Source organism: Protopterus annectens, chromosome 13.part0, assembly GCF_019279795.1.
Source record: "Protopterus annectens isolate FY-2018-M chromosome 13.part0, PAN1.0, whole genome shotgun sequence".
Taxonomy (NCBI): Eukaryota; Metazoa; Chordata; order Ceratodontiformes; family Protopteridae; genus Protopterus; species Protopterus annectens.
The window spans coordinates 1173683024-1173704237 of NC_056747.1; the positions used below are offsets into that span (position 1 = coordinate 1173683024).

General features: G+C 38.8%; 1 protein-coding gene across 1 annotated transcript in view; it reads left to right on the forward strand.

The window, feature by feature from the left end:
• The window catches only part of DHX8 (DEAH-box helicase 8), a 959075-nt gene that overhangs the window by 87106 nt on the left and 850755 nt on the right, over window positions 1–21214 (forward strand). The window contains exon 4 of the mRNA XM_044055176.1: window positions 6590–6675. Coding sequence (XP_043911111.1) covers window positions 6590–6675 — 86 coding nt within the window. The remainder of the gene's footprint in view (window positions 1–6589; window positions 6676–21214) is intronic.

Sequence of the window (21214 nt, forward strand, 5' to 3'; positions counted from 1 at the left end):
CATGCTGGAGGGATAGTTTCCTGACCCAGAGACTTCCCAGACTCTGGAATAGCCTGTCCATAGATGTCAAGTAGAGCACCTCTTTAAAATGAACCTTGACGATTGGATGGAAGGTAGGAAATTCACCCTGGGGATCACATCAGTCGCCCTGCCAGACAGGGGTCCAGGGAAGTAAATATTGTGGGAAGAAATATCCAGGGAATTATTATGGCTAGGCTTGTATAGGCCCTAGGGCCGATAGCCTAGTACCAATCTATGAACCTCTGTAGGATTAATGATAATTATGGTAGAGAGTGTATGTAATTTGTGAATATGTTAATATGGTTAATTTTGTAAGTGATAATTCTTAAAAGTTTTTAAAAAAATGGAAGTCTAAAGCAGAAGGGACCAATGGCAGGGACTTGAAAGGGAGATGCTTGAGTCGTAATGCCATTGCCCAGGTTGCCAAGCACACTATGGAATCTGTCCATAGTGTACTGGATGCATTACACAGGACAGCAGCTACTGGGACTCTGATTAGAACACATGCCTAGCTGAGGACCTGGCCACTTGTGGCACAAGTGAAGTTTGAGCCCCTGAGTCCACCACTAGACAAGGATTTCCTCTTTGGACCCATGCCTGACATGGTGTTTCAAAGACTGGAGGAGGAAAGGGGAAAAATTGCAGCCTATAAAACAGCATTTTTATTCCCAGTGTCTGAAGTACAGGAAAAATTATTTTATTTATTTATTTATTTTACATTTGTTGACTGGGATAGCCCGACTGGATATATGTCCATTTTCAGCGGAGGCCCGGGGAGAAAAGCTCCAAGATTAACAGTAAAAAACACAAAGACAATTAATCTTCCCAGGCTGGGCGTATCTACCTTAAACATGTCAAGGGAAAATGTCACAAGGGAGATGCAACATGCTACAGAAAAAGGTGGCAAGCAGAACAAAAGCAAATCCTGGAGGACCTCAGGATCACGGCATCCAGATGAAATGGCTATGACTCTGTCAAGTTCATTCCACCCTCTCCCTCAGAAGCCTACCATAATACCAATCTTTTCTTGTCCCCTCCAGTCTATTGTCTACCTGTAAAAATAGGGGCTACTTGGGCCTGTTTGGGAGGAAGTAGGGGCCCATTCCCAGTGACCTGTGATCCTTGCCATTCAGAAACAGGGAATCAAACTCTTGTAAATGAATCCAAATTCTCAAGGAATCTCCCAGTTGTCAAGGTGCAATTTTACATGGTCACTGCTCTTTAAGAAGACCTCCTAGCTGAGCTACGGTAAGAGTACCAAAATGGGAAGAGAGAACTGATATTACCCCAGATTGTTTTTATTGTGAAGAAAAGAAGGCACTTGGGCACCAGTTTTAGATTTGTCAGGGTTAAACAAGTTCTTCAAAGTTCCAAAATTCATACACTGCAAGGTCTTTAGCCCCTTTTCTTTCCTAAGGCCTTTATTGTCATCTTGAATCTAAAGATGCCTGCCTCCACACTCCCATTGCAGAAGTGCACAGAAAGTTTTTAAGAGTCAAGGCAAGGGAGGGTTCTGAATACTAACTCACCTTTTTTACTTGATAAGTACACCCAGAGTATTCATAATCTGACATCATAATCCCTCATTGCAGGAACAAAGTCATTCATAGCTGTGCCTACCCAGATGATTGCCTTATTCCAGCAGCCTCTTTAGAGAAAATCTAACACTCATCCTGTTCAGGCACATTTTCTTACATGATGTGCTCAATACTATGAGGAAGGCAAAGTAAGCTAACACAGGAAAATCCTGCCTAGTGTGATGAAATGGATTCCGTCTTTGGTGCTTTGCCAGAGACCAGGACCCAGCTTTGGCATAGGTGTCCTTGGCCCTCACCTACTTATTAGACCTTTACAGAGCAGGCAGTTGTATGCCTCTATGAAGGTAAATATGATAACTGGTTCAGCTTGCTTGCCAGTGAATCCCCAGGGAGTGTTGGATCTTGGACCACCAAAGAGAGACATTATATGTCATGGAGCCTCAACTCTGTTATCAGAAAAAACATCTTTGTCACTCTTTGAACTAGCTGTTTATATAATCTGCAGATATTTTTCTCAAATGGCTGCCTTTTTGGTGGGCTGTTACATTTGCTAGAGTGATTTTGCAGTTGCAAGCTGTTGTGTGCAAATAACCATTTTTTTACAATTTCAGGGTCATATTAAGAGCCAACCCTACTTTCATACCTAAAGAGATAACATAACTATTTCTAAACTAGTCTATTCACTTCACTGTCTTCTTTCCAAATATCCAGGAAGAGGGAGTAAAGGATTTATGCTTTTTGAATATACCTCTGTAAATGAGATTTTACATCGACAAGGCAAAACTGATAAAGAAGTCAGACCAACTGTTTGTCTTATTTCCAAAACCAGGGAAGGATAGTCTTTGAACAGGCAGGCATTATCAAAATGGCTAGCTGAGAGCATTTGTTTTTGTTATCCACTTCATAGCAAGGTTGTTCCTTGTCATGTCAAGGCCTACTCGGCTAGAACCACTGCAGCCATAGCAGCCTTCTTCAGTGGTGTTATAACACTCTGGATATTTTGGAAGCAGTTACCTGGTCATCAGTTCCTGTCTTCTCTAAACAATGCATTCATGGCCGGGTTAGGGTTCATCCTTCATGGTCTGCTTTCTTCCCAACCTCCTCAGAGACAGTAATCCACTCGGCCTAGACTTTTGGAAGTTTTGTATGTGATGACTGCAGCACTCATATACGATGAACATGGTGCAGTTGTGTTGGAAATGTAATTGCAGTTGTTAGGGTATATTCACTGTCACAGCCCTAATTCCCCATCCACACCCCTCGCTGTCTTTGTTTGGGAGATGAGGTGGATGCCCTAATCACTTTCCTACTCTACTCCACCCTTTTCCAAGAACCCTCCTTCTGGACTGACCTAGAACCTGTAGAGGTGGCTTGGGCTTTGTGGTTGGGTCAGTGTTCCTTTGGAAGACTGCATCAGGATACTTGTTCTCTGACACATTGACACTTGCCTCCTGGTTAAGACAGGCAAGTTAGCTCTGAAAACAGTATCAGCTGTTCCTCTGTAACAACCTGCATCTTTATTTCGTAGTGAGAAGGGGTGAACTGAAGCAAGAAGGGGAAAGATAGTGTTGGAAGTTTAATGGACCATTGGATTCCCTGTAGGCAGGAACCTCATATTGACATGTCAGTACTGCAGCAGTGAATGTACACAAACTTCTACAGTTATTTTAAGTTCCTAACACAGCACTGTTTTCCTTTTTATACCGTGATAAAAAAGATTACTGACAGTTTACCATACTTTCTTTTATTTAAAACAATTTTCAGGTGGTCTGCTTTCTCAACATCCAAAAAAAAAATCCTTTATAAATCCAGTAAGCTGTGTTGTCTTGGTTTAAATGTGGTCCAGAAAATGCATCCCTTCTGTCCTTCTGACATACGGACCAGTCTCAGATTCTTTCTTTGTGCCTTGTAGTCCATTGAAAACAGCTGCTGCTCTACATGTTCTTCATGCCCAGCAAGACTAGCACCTTTTCATGAGTCTCACCAACTTTGTTTCAACTGCATTATGGCAGCATGTTGTTCAGGCAAAGATTGACAGTCCCCACCTTCAGCCATTTCATGACATCTTGCCTATCCAGGCAATAATCCCATTAATTGCCACAAGTCCTGCCCATTAATGTTTAGTTAAACCACTTATTTGGTATTGTCAGTGTAATTATTTAGTTGTGCCAGGATCTCTCGTTTGATACAAGTAACCAAGTCTTCCTCCAGAGTAACATTGTCTGCATTTATTTACAGTTCTGCTGTTGTTCAGTGCACAGTGTGTTCTCACATTGCAGTTTTCGGTAATTTTCCTTGAATGGTCTAATTTAACTTGAACATAGTTATCTATGATGCATAGAATAGTCTGAGACGACAAGCATCCACATATAACATCACAAGACTTCCTGATGGGAACCCTTTCTAATGTTAGGTCCCGTCTGGCCACCTTTGGTGAGTATCTTATCCTGTTAAGCCAAGATGTTTGGTCAGTATTTCCTCATTTCTCAGGGCATCCAGTTTTCTTATAGTATTTTGTTTATTGTCCTTGTGGTGTTTTCATGAAACAAACCAAGCTCCTTTTTGCACTCCTCTAGCTCATTCCTCACTCCTCACTCCTGGCTTAAATGGCTAAGTGCTTAGGGTGGCTTGTAATCCCTTTACTTCACTGGTTGGTGGCAAATGAGTGACAGATTTCCTTATTATTCACACAGTTTGAAGTGGCCAAGAGTGAACTGTAGATGCTGTTTGTTGACTGTAGAGTTTCTGTCACCACTGGCCCTATAACATGCTGCACATAGTGATATGCTTACAGGATGGAAATTGGCACTAAGCTCAGTTACAGCATTAACCCACATACTCTGTGTGTCTCCACTGGCTGGTAGAAATTGACTTGTGGGAGATGGGTATTATGATTTTCCTACTAAATATCTTTACATCCATCCCATCTACAAAGAGCTAATGTTGAGAACCTTTGTGCTTACACATGAAGCATTGCTTTTGGTAGTTCCGTATTGTTTTTTATTACCATATCACCTGTAAGTAGGTTATAGATTTCTTATCACTCTTAGTTTCATAGGTAGGTACTAGGCAATTAGTCTGCAGACCATTTCAAGGCTAGAGAATAACTATTATTCAGAAGTTCTCTCTGTCCTCCAGGAGGGGCAGTGCAAGATAGACCAGGGAGAATTTGAAACCACCCCATCCAGTTATCTAGGTTTATCTTGAAGGTGGCAAGGGTGTTACTCTCCTTGACATGTAGCAGAAGTTTTTTCCAGATGTGAGGGATATGTTGAGATATGACTCAGTCATGCCAGAGAGCAATATTTATTTACTGAAGAAGGTTTAGGTTATTTAACCTGGAACTTGAGGAACCATTTGTTCTGCAAAGGAATAAAAGATTAAATTAGGGCTGGATCTTTCATGGCTTGAAAGATTAGACAGAAACTGAGTCGAGAGAGATGGCTGACGGTCTGTCCTGATAACTAAGATTTTTCGGCCAGTGATACTTTCAGGAAGGAACATAAAAAGATCAATGGTCTCAGAACTCTTTGTTGCAGCACACCTCACCCTTCTCATCCTGGCCTGCACCTTGTGGAAACATGTTACCCCCTCACCACACTTATTAATGTTTTTTGCCCCTTTACCTGCTGACCATTAAGCTTCCTGCAGCTTTAGAGATGCAGTCATCCAGGCAGTCATAGGGGTTGCTTGTGTCCTCAGTAGCATCCCAATAATTAGGTTATTTTTTTTCAAGTTGTAGCCTCCCCACTTTGGGCAGGGGGCATGCAATCCATGGTTACTATGGAGACCATAATGAATGCTTCTGTGCACTTGTTGGAAAAAGTGCACAGAAGCATTCATTATGGTCTCCATGGTAATGTGGAGACCATAATGAATGCTTTAGTGCACTTGTCTGAGACCGTAATGAATGCTTCTGTGCACAGAAGCATTCATTATGGTCTCCACATTACCATGGAGACCATAACGAATGCTTCTGTGCACTTGTTGGAAAAAGTTACCTCATTCGTGGCTTGTGGAACCAGATACATGTCCCATGACAGCACCCAGGCATCGCTGACCCACAATGGATTGTGGCACAGAGTGGCCGTATTCTGCCACCATTTCCATTGAAAATAATCACTCCCATCCTTACCATTTCAACCCCTGCAGGAGCCTGTACCAGTAATTCAACACAAGTTACCTGGGCTGTAGTTAGGGTTTTATACCCATTTACCAATGGAGATAACTCTGATGCACTGTCTTTTCAGCAGAATGTTAAATGGTCTCTTTCTCATGTATGTATTGTTTTTATTGTGGGCTAGCATTAACTAACAATCTACTTTAAATACTTTGGGTAAAAATAAAATGGTATACTGACACATGGCTGCTGTTATCTCACAATTTATTAGAAACAGGTTAACGCTTTCTCAACTGAAAAAGTCACTTCATCAGACAATCTTTACATAAGAAACTCATAGTAAAATACTTCATTTTATATATAACATATTCACATTTAAAAAATATATAAAAATCAAATAATTCAATTAAAACAAATTTAAAAACTTACACCATCATGTATTTCATTCATAAGAACTGCTCCATTCAGAAAGAATACTAAATGGTATGCCTAAGTGACATAGTCATGTTACAACATTATCAGTTAAAGATATAATCTATTTAATTAAAAATGCTACAGAATTCTGATTTTATCGTAATGTAATTCATGCTACATTATAGTTGTAGTAAAATGAAAGTATAGATGAGATTCTGGGTTTGTATAATAATCTAAAAAAACACTTTAAAAACCTCTTCATTCTGTATTTTCCTAAAGTATTTTGTATATGAAAGTGTGTGTGTGTGTGTGTGTGTGTGTGTGTGTGTGTGTGTGTGTGTGTAAAACACACACATGCACACTAGCTGTATATCCACAAAGTATAATCTGTTTCCTGTTCCTTTTCCTTTTACAGTTTTTTATCTTTTACTTCTTTTTAAAATGATTGCAATAAACTTGTTTTTGATGGGATGATGTATTTTCTCTCCTTTTACAGAGCCAGTTGTTAAGACCAAAAATGAAAAAGAAAAGCTGAGGGAGCTGTTCCCTGGTCTATGCAGACCAGATAATCCTAATGTTAGAGTAAGTATTTACATTATTAGTTAGGGTGTGTTTTGTGTCAAAGATCAATACCTTTGCCTAGTGTAACTTCACATCTTTCATCCAGGATAACTGTTGTAAAACTGTGCCAAACTAGTTTTGTCTGTACTGTCACTGTCCTTTTATGTTTTACTAAGAGTATCTGTCTCCCCAGGCCTCAACACTACATTATTTGCATTGGTGTGGTACCTGCAATCCTGCCTTGTACAACATAATGCAAAGTCAAGGTTGTTTCATGTCAATTTGTGTTCTTCGTTTTTTGCTGTGTGTTTTGTCAATAGAAAGATTTTATTATACTGTAGCCACATCTTTCAGCTTACAGTAAGGCTGTTTTGTGCCAAAACTGTCTTTATGTCATGAGTATATTGTTGACTGTGCTTAGTATTGCTTTTTATTTATGATATTTATTTATTTATTTATTTTGCCTTCCGTTGTCAGTGCTAATGTCAGCCCTGTAAAATTTAGTCCTTTGATTGTGGTAGGTGGATAACCATACAGATTGCCACACAAATTCTTTTCAGGGAGCTAGTAGGATCTAGCATTGGGTTTTTCACATAGCTCCTATGGATTGCCCCATTACATGTTGTTTTCTGCCTTGAGATAGCTTGGGGTTGGGGGAGCAGCATAATAAGGGTATTAGCAAAGTTTTTTTTAGAAAATAGTAATTCTAGAGAAATTTCTAACACGTATAAAGGCTTCAAACCTATATTATCTGTGTCACTACAGATCAGTCCATTTTAGATTGGGAACCCATGCATGATCTAGCTTAAGGAGAGATGTACAGTTCTGTGGCAGTCATTTACACCAGTAAACATTGCATGTGTAATATATATATAGCAGTTGAAAAAGAAGGGCTGTTTCTTCAGTTGTCTAAAACTCAAAGATCACCGCAGATTTGGGGATTTTCATTTTCCCTGACATGTAGTAATATTAGTGCTTAAATGAAAAGTGTAGTCCCCATGTGCCATGTTTGTGTGTACTTGGAGAAACTTTCCTATGGATAAAATGTGGTTTTCTTTATATTGTGCTTTTGTTTATGAATTTGTATCTTCTCTCACTTCTGTTTGTAGGGGTATTGATTCCTTAAACGAATACTTGGATTCACCCAGCCTTCTTCAGTGCCAGCATTAACACTACTGACACAAGTTAATTCTTTACAAGCTGTACTACACTATTGGATGCTCACAAAGGAGCATTTTCAGGAGAGAAAAATATGGAAGTTGTAGCTCAGACTTAATTCTTTAGACACCGGGGCTGCTTAGGTCCATTTTCCAGCATTCTTAAGTGCAGCTTTTTATGTCATCTAGGCTTAGTGAGGGCTTCATGGTTGTCCAACCATAGAATTAATGTACATATGTAAAGGGGTGTAGGGAGATTCCAAATCTCCATTAAAGTTTTGTGGAATTTAATATTAATGAAAGGTAGTGGAACCCTTTCCCCTGAAAGTTCTGACTATGTAAACAAATATTTTATGGGGCAGTTAGATGGAACACCTGATGGCTGCTGATGATGGTGTCCTTTCCCTTTCTGTGGCCTTTCCATAGAAATGTAACTTTTTCTGAAACTGTAATCTCCAAAGGGAATACTTTGGGACCGCAAACAGATGCCCTCCCCTAAGGAAAGGTGTTGCCAGTTTGTAGCAGGGCAGCCATACCTCCTCTGTTTCCAGTATTCGTGGGTGTAACCAATCAGGTGTTCTAGAATCATGACTGCTGGCCCTCTTCCCAAAGGTGTTAATGATTAGATGACCATTATAAAGCACCATGTAGTAAACCATGTCATAGCCAACAATCACCCCTATACAAACATTTAAAACATATAATTTGTGGACACATTTGGGTTGCACAGCTAGGCTTATAATGGCCATAGTGGTCATTAACCTAGTATACACCTATGCCCCAAGAAAGATCAGATTTGTTTTGAAAATACCAGTAGGCTGACCCTGAAGTTAGCATTATATTGAATATTAAAATTAACAATTCCAAAACTGAAGAAAAACAAACTGTCAAAAAACAAACCAAAAGGTTCCGAACCAGCAGGTGTAAAACTCCAAAGGTTTATTAGAAAATGTGAAAGTAAAGCGCTTTTCGTCTCCCTTAGTAGGAAGACTTCTTCAGACAAAGGAAAAAATCATCAAACACAATTTAAAACCCAAAAAAGGGTGTGTGTGTTACAAAATTACAAACAGCTGCCTTAATTGAACCCACTGACATACCTTCACATTTAGTGTTGCATTATATTAAAAACATAAATAAATGTCCACTTAGTGTAGACAGGGTGTCAAACATAAAAAAGTTTTCAAAAAAGAAACATGAACTTGATAAAAGTAACCAAGAATGTCTTAGTGAAGCTTCATGAACCTAATCAAGTGTAAATACTGTTAGTTTCCCTTAAAATACATTTTAGCAAACAACTTTTCATAGGGTAAAACAAAACTCATACAGAATCTTGTGATTAAAAGGAAAATAAAATGAAGTAATGCTTGCAATCAAATATAATATCCATTCCTTAACAGAAAAGGTAGTAAGGAGTACACATCTGTAATGCATAATGAATAATCAATAATAAATGAATAAATAAACAGTGAAACTCAACTAGGAGTCTGCAATAAGCGGAATTTCAAAGGCGTTTTCAATAAAAGAAATTTTATTTCTAATATTAAATAACCGAATATGTTTATTTCTGTGTTAAAAATCGAACACAGAAATTGCTTGTCATTTCAATGCCAACAGAATGCAACAACAGTATATGAAAAATATATATATATTTTTTTAAATGTTCCTTGAGCAATGGGTAAAGAACCAAGCTGCGATGAGAACACTTTCTAAGCTTTAGTATGCACAGTTGTAGCAGCCAAAACAAATCAAAATGCAGCTGTTTCAGAAAAAATATGGCAAGGCATTGTGTGAAAGACACGTCTAAATCAAAACAAACAAACCACCGGATTCACAAGACGGTACTTCATTCAAGAACCATGCAGGTACTAAGCATGCGAAAAAGGCGGATAGCCAAACAAATTAAAAATGAGTTCACAATCGTGCCCATGAATACGGCACATTGTTCTGCAAATGAGTTTGTACTATGTGTGAAAAAGGTAATAAATAAAGTAGCAGGAAAAAAAAAAAGAAAAATTATTTTTCATATACTGTTGCATTCTGTTGGCGTTGAAATGACAAGCAATTTGTGTGTTAGATTTTTAACACAGAAATAAACATATTCAGTTATTTAATATTAGAAATAATATTTCTTTTATTGAAAACGCCTTTGAAATTCCGCTTATTGCAGACTCCTAGTTGAGTTTCACTGTTTATTTATTCATTTATTATTGATTCTTCATTATGCATTACAGATGTGTACTCCTTACTACCTTTTCTGTTAAGGAATGGATATTATATTTGGTTTCAAGCATTACTTCATTTTATTTTCCTTTTAATCACAAGATTCTGTATGAGTTTTGTTTTACCCTATGAAAAGTTGTTTGCAAAAATGTATTTTAAGGGAAACAAACGGTATTTACACTTGATTAGGTTCATGAATCTTCACTAAGACATTCTTGGTTACTTTTATCAAGTTCATGTTTCTTTTTTGAAAACTTTTTTATGTTTGACACCCTGTCTACACTAAGTGGACATTTATTTATGCTTTTAATTTAATACAGCTTTAAATGTGAAGGTATGTCAGTGGGTTCAATTAAGGCAGCTGTTTGTAATTTTGTAACACCCCCCCTTTTTTTTGGGTTTTAAATTTTGTTTGATGATTTTTTCCTTTGTCTGAAGAAGTCTTCCTACTAAGGGAGACGAAAAGTGCTTTACTTTTACATTTTGTAATAAACCTTTGGAGTTTTACACCTGCTGGTTCGGAACCTTTTGGTTTGTTTTTTGAATATTAAAATTAGTTTGAGGTATTTATTGCAGCCACAGTTCCGATGGTACTTTATGTCAGATTGCACGAGGAAGATCAAGTGGCACTTGAATTCCCTGTGGTATCAACACTGTCACCCCACCTCACATTTCCAGATACCCCTCTTTCCCTCTAAAGCGCGAGCTGCATTGTTGAATTTCCCAAGTGAAATTCAGTACAGGAGCTCCATTCGCAACAGCCAATTCCTCCTACTTACCTACACAGACTCAAGGGCTTGGATAGGGTCCATCATAGTTTAGAGACAGTGGTCATTCATAGAAGTCAAGAAATGCATCAGTGTAAAGGAAATAAAAGCACTCATTCAAGTCTTTTTTAGGTGCTCTGTCACTTGTGGAGCCTGAGCCTCCTGAAAGTGTTCACAGACAATAACTCATTCATATGGTACATCAACAGATGTAGGCACTAAGTCTAACCAGCTGTGAAGACAACCTCTAATGGCATGGGACATACCCATTCAAAGAAAACTCTCCCTGTATTCAATCTACATAGCTTCAGAGGGCAATGTATTCACAGACAACCTCTGCAGATCCAGAGAAGACCCCCACAAGTGTGTATTACATGGAGATGTTTTCCTGCACATAGTCCACAAATGGGGTATACCTTTAATCGATTTGTTTGGTTCTAACCAGAACAGACAACTTCAAGTATTCTTTTCCTGCACCCATACGTCCGCTTATGTATCCCTATACCCACGGACTGAGATCATATGCCAGATGTAGGATCGTCAAGGGTATTTGACTTCAGTATCCCAGCCAGATGTAAGGTTTACATGCAGCAGGATAACGCACAAGTATTGGAATAGTACAACAGTGATCAGTAGGACATCTACTGTTATTTTGTAAGCACGTTTATTAAATTGTCTCTTAAGACTTGGGCAAACGTGCATTAGCAGAAAAGAAAAAGCATATTAACATTTTTTTTTCTATTTACATACATTATACTTAGCTTTTCTGCCTTGCTTCATAGGAATCCCCAGTAGTGTGCTCACATTCCCCTCAGCAAAAGTTTCATCCTGCGTCTTAGCCAACCTCCAGTCAACCCAAGGCTGTCTTGTTGCCCTCACTGTGAGAGCCTGCATCAGTGGAACACTAAAGTACTTTCAGCTACACTAGTGTATGTTAGAGTTGTATTTATTCTGTCCTCTAAACTGAAGACTCTTTCCCCTTTCACTGTACATGTGCACAGTACTGGTCCCCCCATTTTTCTCTTCCTATTGTACTCCTAGGTCAATTACTTAAAACTGCTTTCTCTTGGAAAAGGTTTATCTATGTACCTGCAGCCCATACTTCAATTGTTTTTCCCTGTAGAAGTGGTAGTCCTTTTCACCACACTGTACTAGATTAGTAGCATAAGATTTGCAGTTATTAGGAAGGTACTGCACTACATTGACCTGGAATTGACTTAGGTTGGTTTTCCTGTTTTCTTTTTAGCAGCTGGCCTAGTCCAGTTTTTCTGACCCACAACCTTGTATTACTTTGTGTCTACCCCCTCCCCCACCTTGAACCTGCATAACTCCCTCCCACTCCTGCTCGATGACAAAGGTATCTTCCTTTTACTGTTCTGTCCTGACCGGCCCTATAGATAGGTTCTGCAGTCTCGAGGACTAGTGTAGCCCTGCTCCATTTGCCTTGCTGTGCTCGGCTCACTCTGCTCCCTTCCCCTGCCCCCATTTCCTACCCACCCCCGCTACCTCTACATTTATTCTAACTCCAGATCACCTGATCACACCCTCCTCCAATCAAAGACCTCTCATACACACACCCTTCAAATTTCTACCTTAATAAGGTACATAGTATCTACTTGCCATGCATTCACACTCACATCCATACTTGAACCCCAAAACCACTAAGACCCAACCACTACTCCCTCATAAAATATTAATCCTAGGATTTGTTTTCCTAACCCTCACATACCTAACAAACATCACATCATTATATACAAACACATCACTAGAAAACACATCATTCCACATAACACTTTCTCAAACAAATATACATTCCCACATTTCCTTTCCTATGTCTTCTACATTATTTAAAGACCGCTTAATCCTACACATTCATAAGTCTCACATAACACCATCTTACACTAGAAAAACATCATTTAGATTCAACATGGACATAGTGCACACAAACACATACTGTTTATCACTAAAAATCCACTTGTATCTGGAGACATACACCCAAACCCTAGACCACAAAACTCTCTGCTAGGCAAATCTCTGACCTATTGATTCTGAATGCCAACATCAGAAGTATCTCTAACAAAGTTTCTGACCTACATGCATTTATAGCTCACTACTCCTCTGACTTACTAACCATTACCGAGACATGACTAAAACCCAGTACCCAAATGAAGAAATTCTCCCACCAGGATATAATATCCTAAGACTGGATAGAGTTGGTAAAAAGGAGGTGGAGTTGCTATTCTCTACAAAAATACAGTCGACCTAAAACCTCTACAAACCCCCATACCTAAATTTCAGAATGCCGACACCTTAGTTTTTGTGTCATTTATGCTTAAGGTTGAACCTATTATCATTCTCTGCTGTTATATTCCCCCATGTAATAACTCTCCCATCATTGAAGAAATGTTACAATGGACCACATATAATCTCCACCAAGAAACCATCTTACTAGGTGACCAACACTGATTGGTCAGCCTGTACCTCTAACAACCCCACTAACCATATTAATCTTTACAGTTTTACCCAACTTATCCAAGAACCCACTAGAGCTGACAAAAAACCCCACAAACAGTCTATTTTAGATTGGACACTAGTTAACTGTCCCAAACAAAACTATCACACAGGATACCTTCCTGATGGTCGTAGTGATCATCTCCCTCCTGCGGAAACGTACCAACATAGCCAAACCCATTGCTTTTAGACAAGTCAGAGATACTTGGAAACTAAATATACAAGAACTAAACAGTATTCTAAAATGTAGTAACTGGAAACCGCAACAAGACCAAGCCCGTTCACTACTTCAACAATATACTCATCAATATCTTTGATAGACTCGCACCAATTAGTAAAATAAGAGCAAAGGCAAACTATGCACCATAGCTAACTAGGGAAATTAGAGCCCTTCTATAGTCAAGGGTTAAGGCTTGGAAAATTTGGAAGAAAGACAATACTAGCCTAGCCAAGGCTTGGAAAATTTGGAAGAAAGACAATACTAGCCTAGTCAAACAAAGTTACCTACAACTTCGAAATCAGGCCAAGAGACAAACTAAACTCAGACAAAATTAGTTCATCAGTGTCCAAAACAAACATTCAAAAGATCCTCAAAAGTTTTGGCATGCTATTAACTCTCTCCTAAAACCAGGCAAAACTACCACTTCCACTCCATGAATGACAACAAGGACATTGCCTCCCAGTTCAATCACCACTTCACAGAATCCGTCTTAGCACTATCCTCCCAAGGATCCAAAAACAGCCCTACATATAACCCAACTAGGCCCTGACAATATCCCATCCTTTACACTCTCACCCGTTCCCACCTTAACAATTAAAAAACACCTCCTAAAACTGAAACCTACCACCCTTGCTGCTTACCGTCTACCAGCCAACTTCCTAAAAGTAACTGCTGAATCCTTATCCTACCCTATTTCTATTCTTATCAATCGCTCCGTACAAGAAGCACATGTCCCACAGCTATGGAAGGTATCATACATTATTCCAGTACATAAAGGCGGAAACTCTTAGAATACTCATATTATTGTCCCATTGCCATTCTATTCCCCCTTATCTAATATACTAGAGAAATGTATACATTCTCAGGTAACAGAATTCCTAAACTCACACCATCTCCTCTCCCCCACACAGCATGACTTCCAACAACACCATAGCACAACCACCGCTCTGCCCTCTTTCACCAATCTGATCAACCGATATAGAAATAATAATAACTTTGTATCTGCAATATTTCTAGACCTCTGCAAAGCATTTGACATGGTTTCACATTCCTTACTACTAGATACCCTGACATCCCTATCCTTTGCCCCTTCTGCTATAGCCTGGTTTAAAAGCTATCTGTCAGATAGGCAACAATCTGTCCAATGGCAAAGTGTACTATTCCCCTTACACCCAACTACCATAGGTGTACCACAAGGCTCCATATTAGGCCCACTTCTTTTCTCCATATTTACCAATAATCTCCATACCACCACACAACATGCTTCACTTATACAATACGCTGACAGTTCAACTCTGATCTGTTTAGCTCCATCACTTCCCACCCTACAGCAACTCACCCAGGAATCCTTTAGCTGTGTGGAAAGTTGTATCACTCAGATCCAACTTATCCTAACTCTAATACAACCAAATTACTACTTTTCACCCCCAACAAAACCATTTCCACCCATCTGTCCTTCACTATCTCCTCCAAAAATGGCAGTATTATCTCTCCCTCTGACCACACCAAACTCCTAGGTGTTGAAATTGATAAAAATCTACACTTCGACGTCCACATTTCACAAACTATCAAAAAAGTGCATAAAAAAATGGGAACACTATATAGGCACAGGAAATCCCTCTCAAAACAAGCACGGATTACCATAGCCCAAACTCGCCTCTTGTCTACCCTAATGTATGCTGCTCCAGTTCTTACCCAGCTTAGAAAACTTGACCTTGCCAGACTTGAATCATGTTATAATAAAATCACCAAGTTTGTAAACAACTCCACCTTTAGAACCCACCATTTTCAGGCTCTAAGGGAACTGCAATGGCTGGAACTGCCCCAGCTACTAACCTATCACCAATTACTCATTGCCTACAATGTGGTAACACATCCAGAAAAAAAACCTGCACCAGGCCAACTTCTCACCCAATATAATACAAATCATCCTCTCAGGTCTTCTGACAGACCCCTCCTCTGTATCTCTAGGGCTAACAATACTGCAGGAAAAGCACTGTTCTCCCACTCCATAGCTAGAACCTGGAATAATCTCCCTCCTGCTCTGATTTTTGGCCCTACCTCTTCTCACTTTAACGCACTTAAAGAATAAGTGGCTATTCCCATGTATTACATAAGTTCTCAAATGATTCCACTTGTATACCTCACTTCCTAATATAGATACTGTAATATATATGGCAGTCTAGGTCTTCTCCTAATGCTGATTGAATTTATATACTTATTCTGTTATTAACTATGTCTAACATTTTTTTCCTGTATATATAGGTCTTATGTCTTCTGCTGTATACTGTATTTTAACATATTGTTTGAAAATTCTCTATATACCGTATTTTAACATGTTGTGTAAAATTTTACTTACTGTGGAGCTTTTCTCCCCAGGCCTTCCCTGAAAATGGACCTGTGTCCAGTTGGACCATCCCGGTTAAGAAATGCAAAATAAAATAAAATAAAAAAAATATATATTTTCTCTTTGTAACTGTCATCAGTTTAACATTACATAAATTGCTGAATTTGTGCCTTCCCTTAAACTTCACTGCTCCTCTTCCTGAACGTCATTCTGCATGTGTTGTTCCATTGTTTCCATTTATTTTTTATGTAATTTGCTCCTTTCGTTTTCTAAAGATTCCTCTTCCAGTTCTTTTATGTCTTTTATAATATTCAGTACTTCAAATACAATTGGTTTAAATTTTCATTTTCTAGAAATTGCTTTTTTGGTAGCTAACAGAATTAAACCTGGTAAGGCCTTACAATGTCTAGGCAATTGCTCAACCAATACATTTCTGACAGAGTACTCAATAGGGAATTTTTAAAGTCTGCCAACTCATTCCACTCCCAGAACGTATGCTCCTTGTTACCTTTTCTCTCTTATCACACCTCCAACATTTGCTGTCTACCTGAAAAAAAACTATTTGACGTCTGCTTGGGATATAAAAATACATAAGCACACATTTTCAAGCAGAGATTCTAAACCTTCTGGACTTTGTTGCATACTTGGGAGCCATACATATATTCTGCCATTGTCCTCTTGTAAATTTCTTGTCCAGTCTGTCATCCCCAATCTTTTTCTAACTCCTCTGATTGATTGTAATAGTTATTATGGTGCAGTATTTTATATGTTTAACTAATTATCCCTTCTTAACAACAGCTCCTATTCTAGAACCAACTTAAAACTCTACTAGAGCAGATCTTGCTCTTAAGATTTCCCCATCACTTTCTCTTTGCCTATACTCTATCAGTCCGTAGTAGGGAAGGCAGTCTCCAGCCTGCAGTCAAAACGTCACCTTGGGCTCATGCCACTGTATTACCTTTCGCTCTCTGGTTGTTTGCTTCTAATACTTTGGCTTCTTTGTCATGTTTTTCCCCCCAAGTAAATTCCACCCACGTCTTGCCTGTTTTCTGTATCCTTACTTGCATTCATCCCTATTGATAAAATCTAAATTATCCATTCTCATGTTGGCTTGGTTCTCAGAGTAATTTCTGTTACTTTGTGAATAGAATATTTTGTGTGGCTGTTGTTATTCTCCTGAGAGATCTGCATCCAAACTCATACTCTTTATTTCTTGACCCCCCCACTTCATCATCATCGTCCTCCCTTTCTGTTTTGAATTATAACCTTCTGCTTGTGTTGTGTGTATGACCTTTAACTGTATGCCTCTAAAATATCCCCTCAAATCAGGTACTCCTAAACCAACTTATGTTGGAAGACAAAATTTACAGCACTTAACTCTTACCTTGTTTCCCTCCCAAGTAAATTCCTTCATCTCTCTATTAATTATTATTATCCATAACTTCTCCTGTTGTTGAAAAACATAAACTTGATCCATGTATAAAATTAAAGAGACTAAAAACATCTGTACTCCTTGTATCTTGCTACCCATATCCATAAACAAGAGCTTCAGGTTTCTCAGTTTTTATATTTTCTTTATTTGGTGTCTTCCCACATATCCTTAACTGAAGCATTTTTTGATCCATACTCCTAAATACATTTTCTAATCTTGCCCCTGTAAATGTGGGTAGGTCTATCTTAATTCCGCAAAAAATGTATTCATCGAATACGTCTTCGTTGAACACCAGCTGACGAAATTCACTTCAGTGAACAGTGGAATTTTTCCCACAGTTCGCAAACACTTGGCAAACCAACCATGCAGAACACACATTGGACTAAATCAAATCCACCCAACTGGGGGGCTTTGCCCCCCCCCACACCCCCTTAACTATATATACCAATCTGAGATTCTACTGCAGTGGGGAAAAGGGTAAAGTTGAGGGTGATGGCCAGAAAATTTCTGCGGTTCATTGAAGTGATTTTTCAGAGGCTGGTGTTTGCTGAAGACATATTCAATGAATACGTCTTTTGTGGAACTAATATAGACCCATACGGGTATTGCTGAACCAATTTGTGTGTGGGTTCATAATTTACAGCCGTAGCCTTTGTTTTATCTTCATTAATATTATTTTCTTAAAAGACTTGAATCGGTCTCAAAATGTTCTACAAAACTGGGATGTCCTTTTTTTGGATTTATCAGGTAAAAAAACATCTGCAAGTAAAGCCAGCTGTTCTTGTGTGTACCATACCATACCATGCCTTTCCAATTACATCTTGCATTTCTGAGTTACTTATTTTTTTTGCCAGTGGCTCCAAATATAAAGCATATTACAAAGGGGAAAGAGGACTCACTTTCCTGGTTTCTCTGTTCGGACACAACTTATCAGAGAGAAATCCTCCCACTTTAATTCTTGCCACTGATCCTTCATATATCCATCTAATTTACATTATTGTGTCAGGGGAATGCAAATACTTCTATTGCCGTACTCATAAAAATCCCAGCTTACTCTGTTGAATGTTTTCTTTGTGCTAAGATTCACCAACAACAGGAGTATTTTCTTACCTTCTGCTTCCCTCTGGATCATCATTGTTCTGTTAATGTTGCCAAATGTTTGCTTCACCCCCACAAAACCACAGTGATCCATATATGTCAATTTTGGTAACACATATTTGTCATTCCTTTAGGTAGTATAGACATGAAAATTTAAATGGGTCTATATGAAGGTGGGCCTGATGGGATCTTTACTGTCTTTAGCTAATGCATCCACCATAGCTTTCTTCAAAGGTGTTGGTGCGCCCCCCCTTCGTTTTAAAATACTGTTAAAATCTTCTAGATCATTATCAATTTCTTCCCTCCTGACTTCCAACCTTCCACAGGAATACCATCTGTTCCAGGAGACTTTCTTGAAATTGATTATACATCACCATGTTTTAATCTCTTCTCCTCTTATCTTAACTGCTAGTTGTGCCTCATCTACCTGTAACTTGGCATAATTAAGTCTTCCATAAATATTTCCATCTGTGCTCTTTCTTTTTCTGCTGTATACAGATTTTAATAAAACCTCTGGAATATCTTTCATACCTCTACAGGATCCTACTTCTTTCCTTGTGATAGACACCCTACGTTTGGAGGAAACACTTTCTACTTTCTGTTGCCTAGGTCATTGTGTTAAAAGTTTTTGTGCTCTGGAGTTATCAGAAATAGTTATTTAACAACAGTCTTTCTAAAATCATGCATATTATCCAGATAATCACTTATTTTCTCTAACTCTTTTCTTGCTCTGTGAGATTCCCTTTATTCTACAGTACTTTGACCTTTGGCAGCTCCTCTGAGTAATTCTTAACCATCTCGCTGTCTTATTTCTGCCCTATTTTAAACTCCATTTTATCCCACTAAGTAGCTGTAACTTCTGAAGATATTTCTGTCTTCGCTTATAACTGTAGAATAATTTCCCCTCCCCTCCCCTTTTAACAGGTAGGTGGGAAAGCACCAGTGTATCATTTTTAATTCATTATCCTGCATTTTTATCTTATTTTTTCAGTGCATGTTTTAAAATAGTTATTGAATACGTCAAAGCTTTCAATTAAATGCACGTTTTTGTGAAACATAATTTCTATATAGTCTTGCCTAGTTATTGTACCTTGGCGGATAATATGTAAATTCTGACAGTTTCTGCTACTGAATTCACTTCTTCATACCAAATGTTTTCCTAATTTCTTCAGAAAGTTTCCCTCTTATATTTCCCTTCTCTGTCCTGAATATCATCTTGAAATCCTTTCTTTGTGAAAATTCATATGCTCATTTCTTTCCAAATGCGAGTCTACTAGCATTGTTATTTGCTCTGTGCATTTCTTAATATAATCTAATACACTATTTTTTTTTCAATACCTGTAATCTCATTTACATTCCATGATAGTATGGATAGCATAGCCATTACGATAAAGTTTCCCCCCCCCTATTATACAAGACAATCTTTTTGAATGTGTATTTCCAACTTTTGTGTTACGTGTAAACTAATGCTTGACAGACTGATGTTGTTTTCTTTCCATCTCCATTTGAACCAGTGTTACATTTTTCAAGACCTTTTGATGTCCTTCCATATCACTCTTGCAGTATTCCTTACAGTTGGAATCCCGTGCTAAGGGGTACTTGATGTCCGGCCAGTATACCAAAGCCTTAGGTTGTAATAAAGATGTCATGCAGCGTAGGACATAAAGGTGACGTATGGGCGTACCATCCTCAGAAGAACTATGTCACCAGTTCGAACGCCATCTTTGATCATTGGACTGAAAGCTTGTTGGTCTGCTGGTTGCCAAGCTGTTTTAAAGAGAAGTGCCCCGTTGGGGTTTTTCTTATCTTCTTTTACTTGTGGTGGTTGTTTTCTTGTCATCCAGAAAGGAGAAATGCCAGTGTGGGAGACAGATTCCTTATAAGGACCTTCGCAAACAGTGCTTGTTTTGTCCTGTTTGTCAGGCATTTGTTCCAAAGATGTTGTGTTGTCATTTCTCCTGTTTAGCCATTTATCTTGAGAACCAACATTTTAAAAGCTCAGGGTACTATGGCGGAACCATCCAGGCCCAAATACCAGCCATCTGCAAAGAAGATCACCAAGCAAACTCTGTCGGATTCTTCGGCTGTACCACCTCAATTAGATGTCTCTTTCAAGGTTGGTGAAAGCCTGGAGGTTCAACTGTTTTTTCAGTTGAATTCCTCTGCTGTGGCCATTTCAGACTCCAGCATGGATCTGGCTTCTGTTAGGTCTCCTGAAACCTTGCAGACATCTGTTTTGGATGTTCGGGGAGAACTGCTGCTGTTTATTTCCAAAGGGCCTAGGGGTGTTCCACAAATCTTTGTTTGGGAAGAGATTTCTACTATGCCTATTGAGTGTAGACAGGAGTTTGACCCTCCTAAGATCTTTAGGGCTGAAGTCCCTTTGAAAAAGATGGAGAAAACTAAGCACATTTCCTCTGCTTCTAAGGACCCTCAGCATGAATGGCAAGATTTCACACAGGTTTTGTTTAATGTCCTTATGGCTTTGAAGCCCTCTCAGGGGTGTCTGTTCCTGTTTCCCCTTGGTGTTTTACTTCTCTTGAGACCTAGAGAACAAGTTTTGTCTGATGAGGATGTTAATTCCGATGAAGAATCCATGGCCTATTCTTTCCAGATTCCCTCTCTTTTAAACTATGGTTCTGAGGAAGAGGACTCCTATTAGTCCTGATCCTCCCTTTGAGGAGATTTTCTTTAGAGATAGTTTCTCATATGATGGAGTTTTTTTAAGTGGGGTTGTACTTGGGTCTGTGATGTCCAGCAGAGGTATTATGAACTCCTTCAAATGGAGTCTCACAAGCCCTCTGTTGT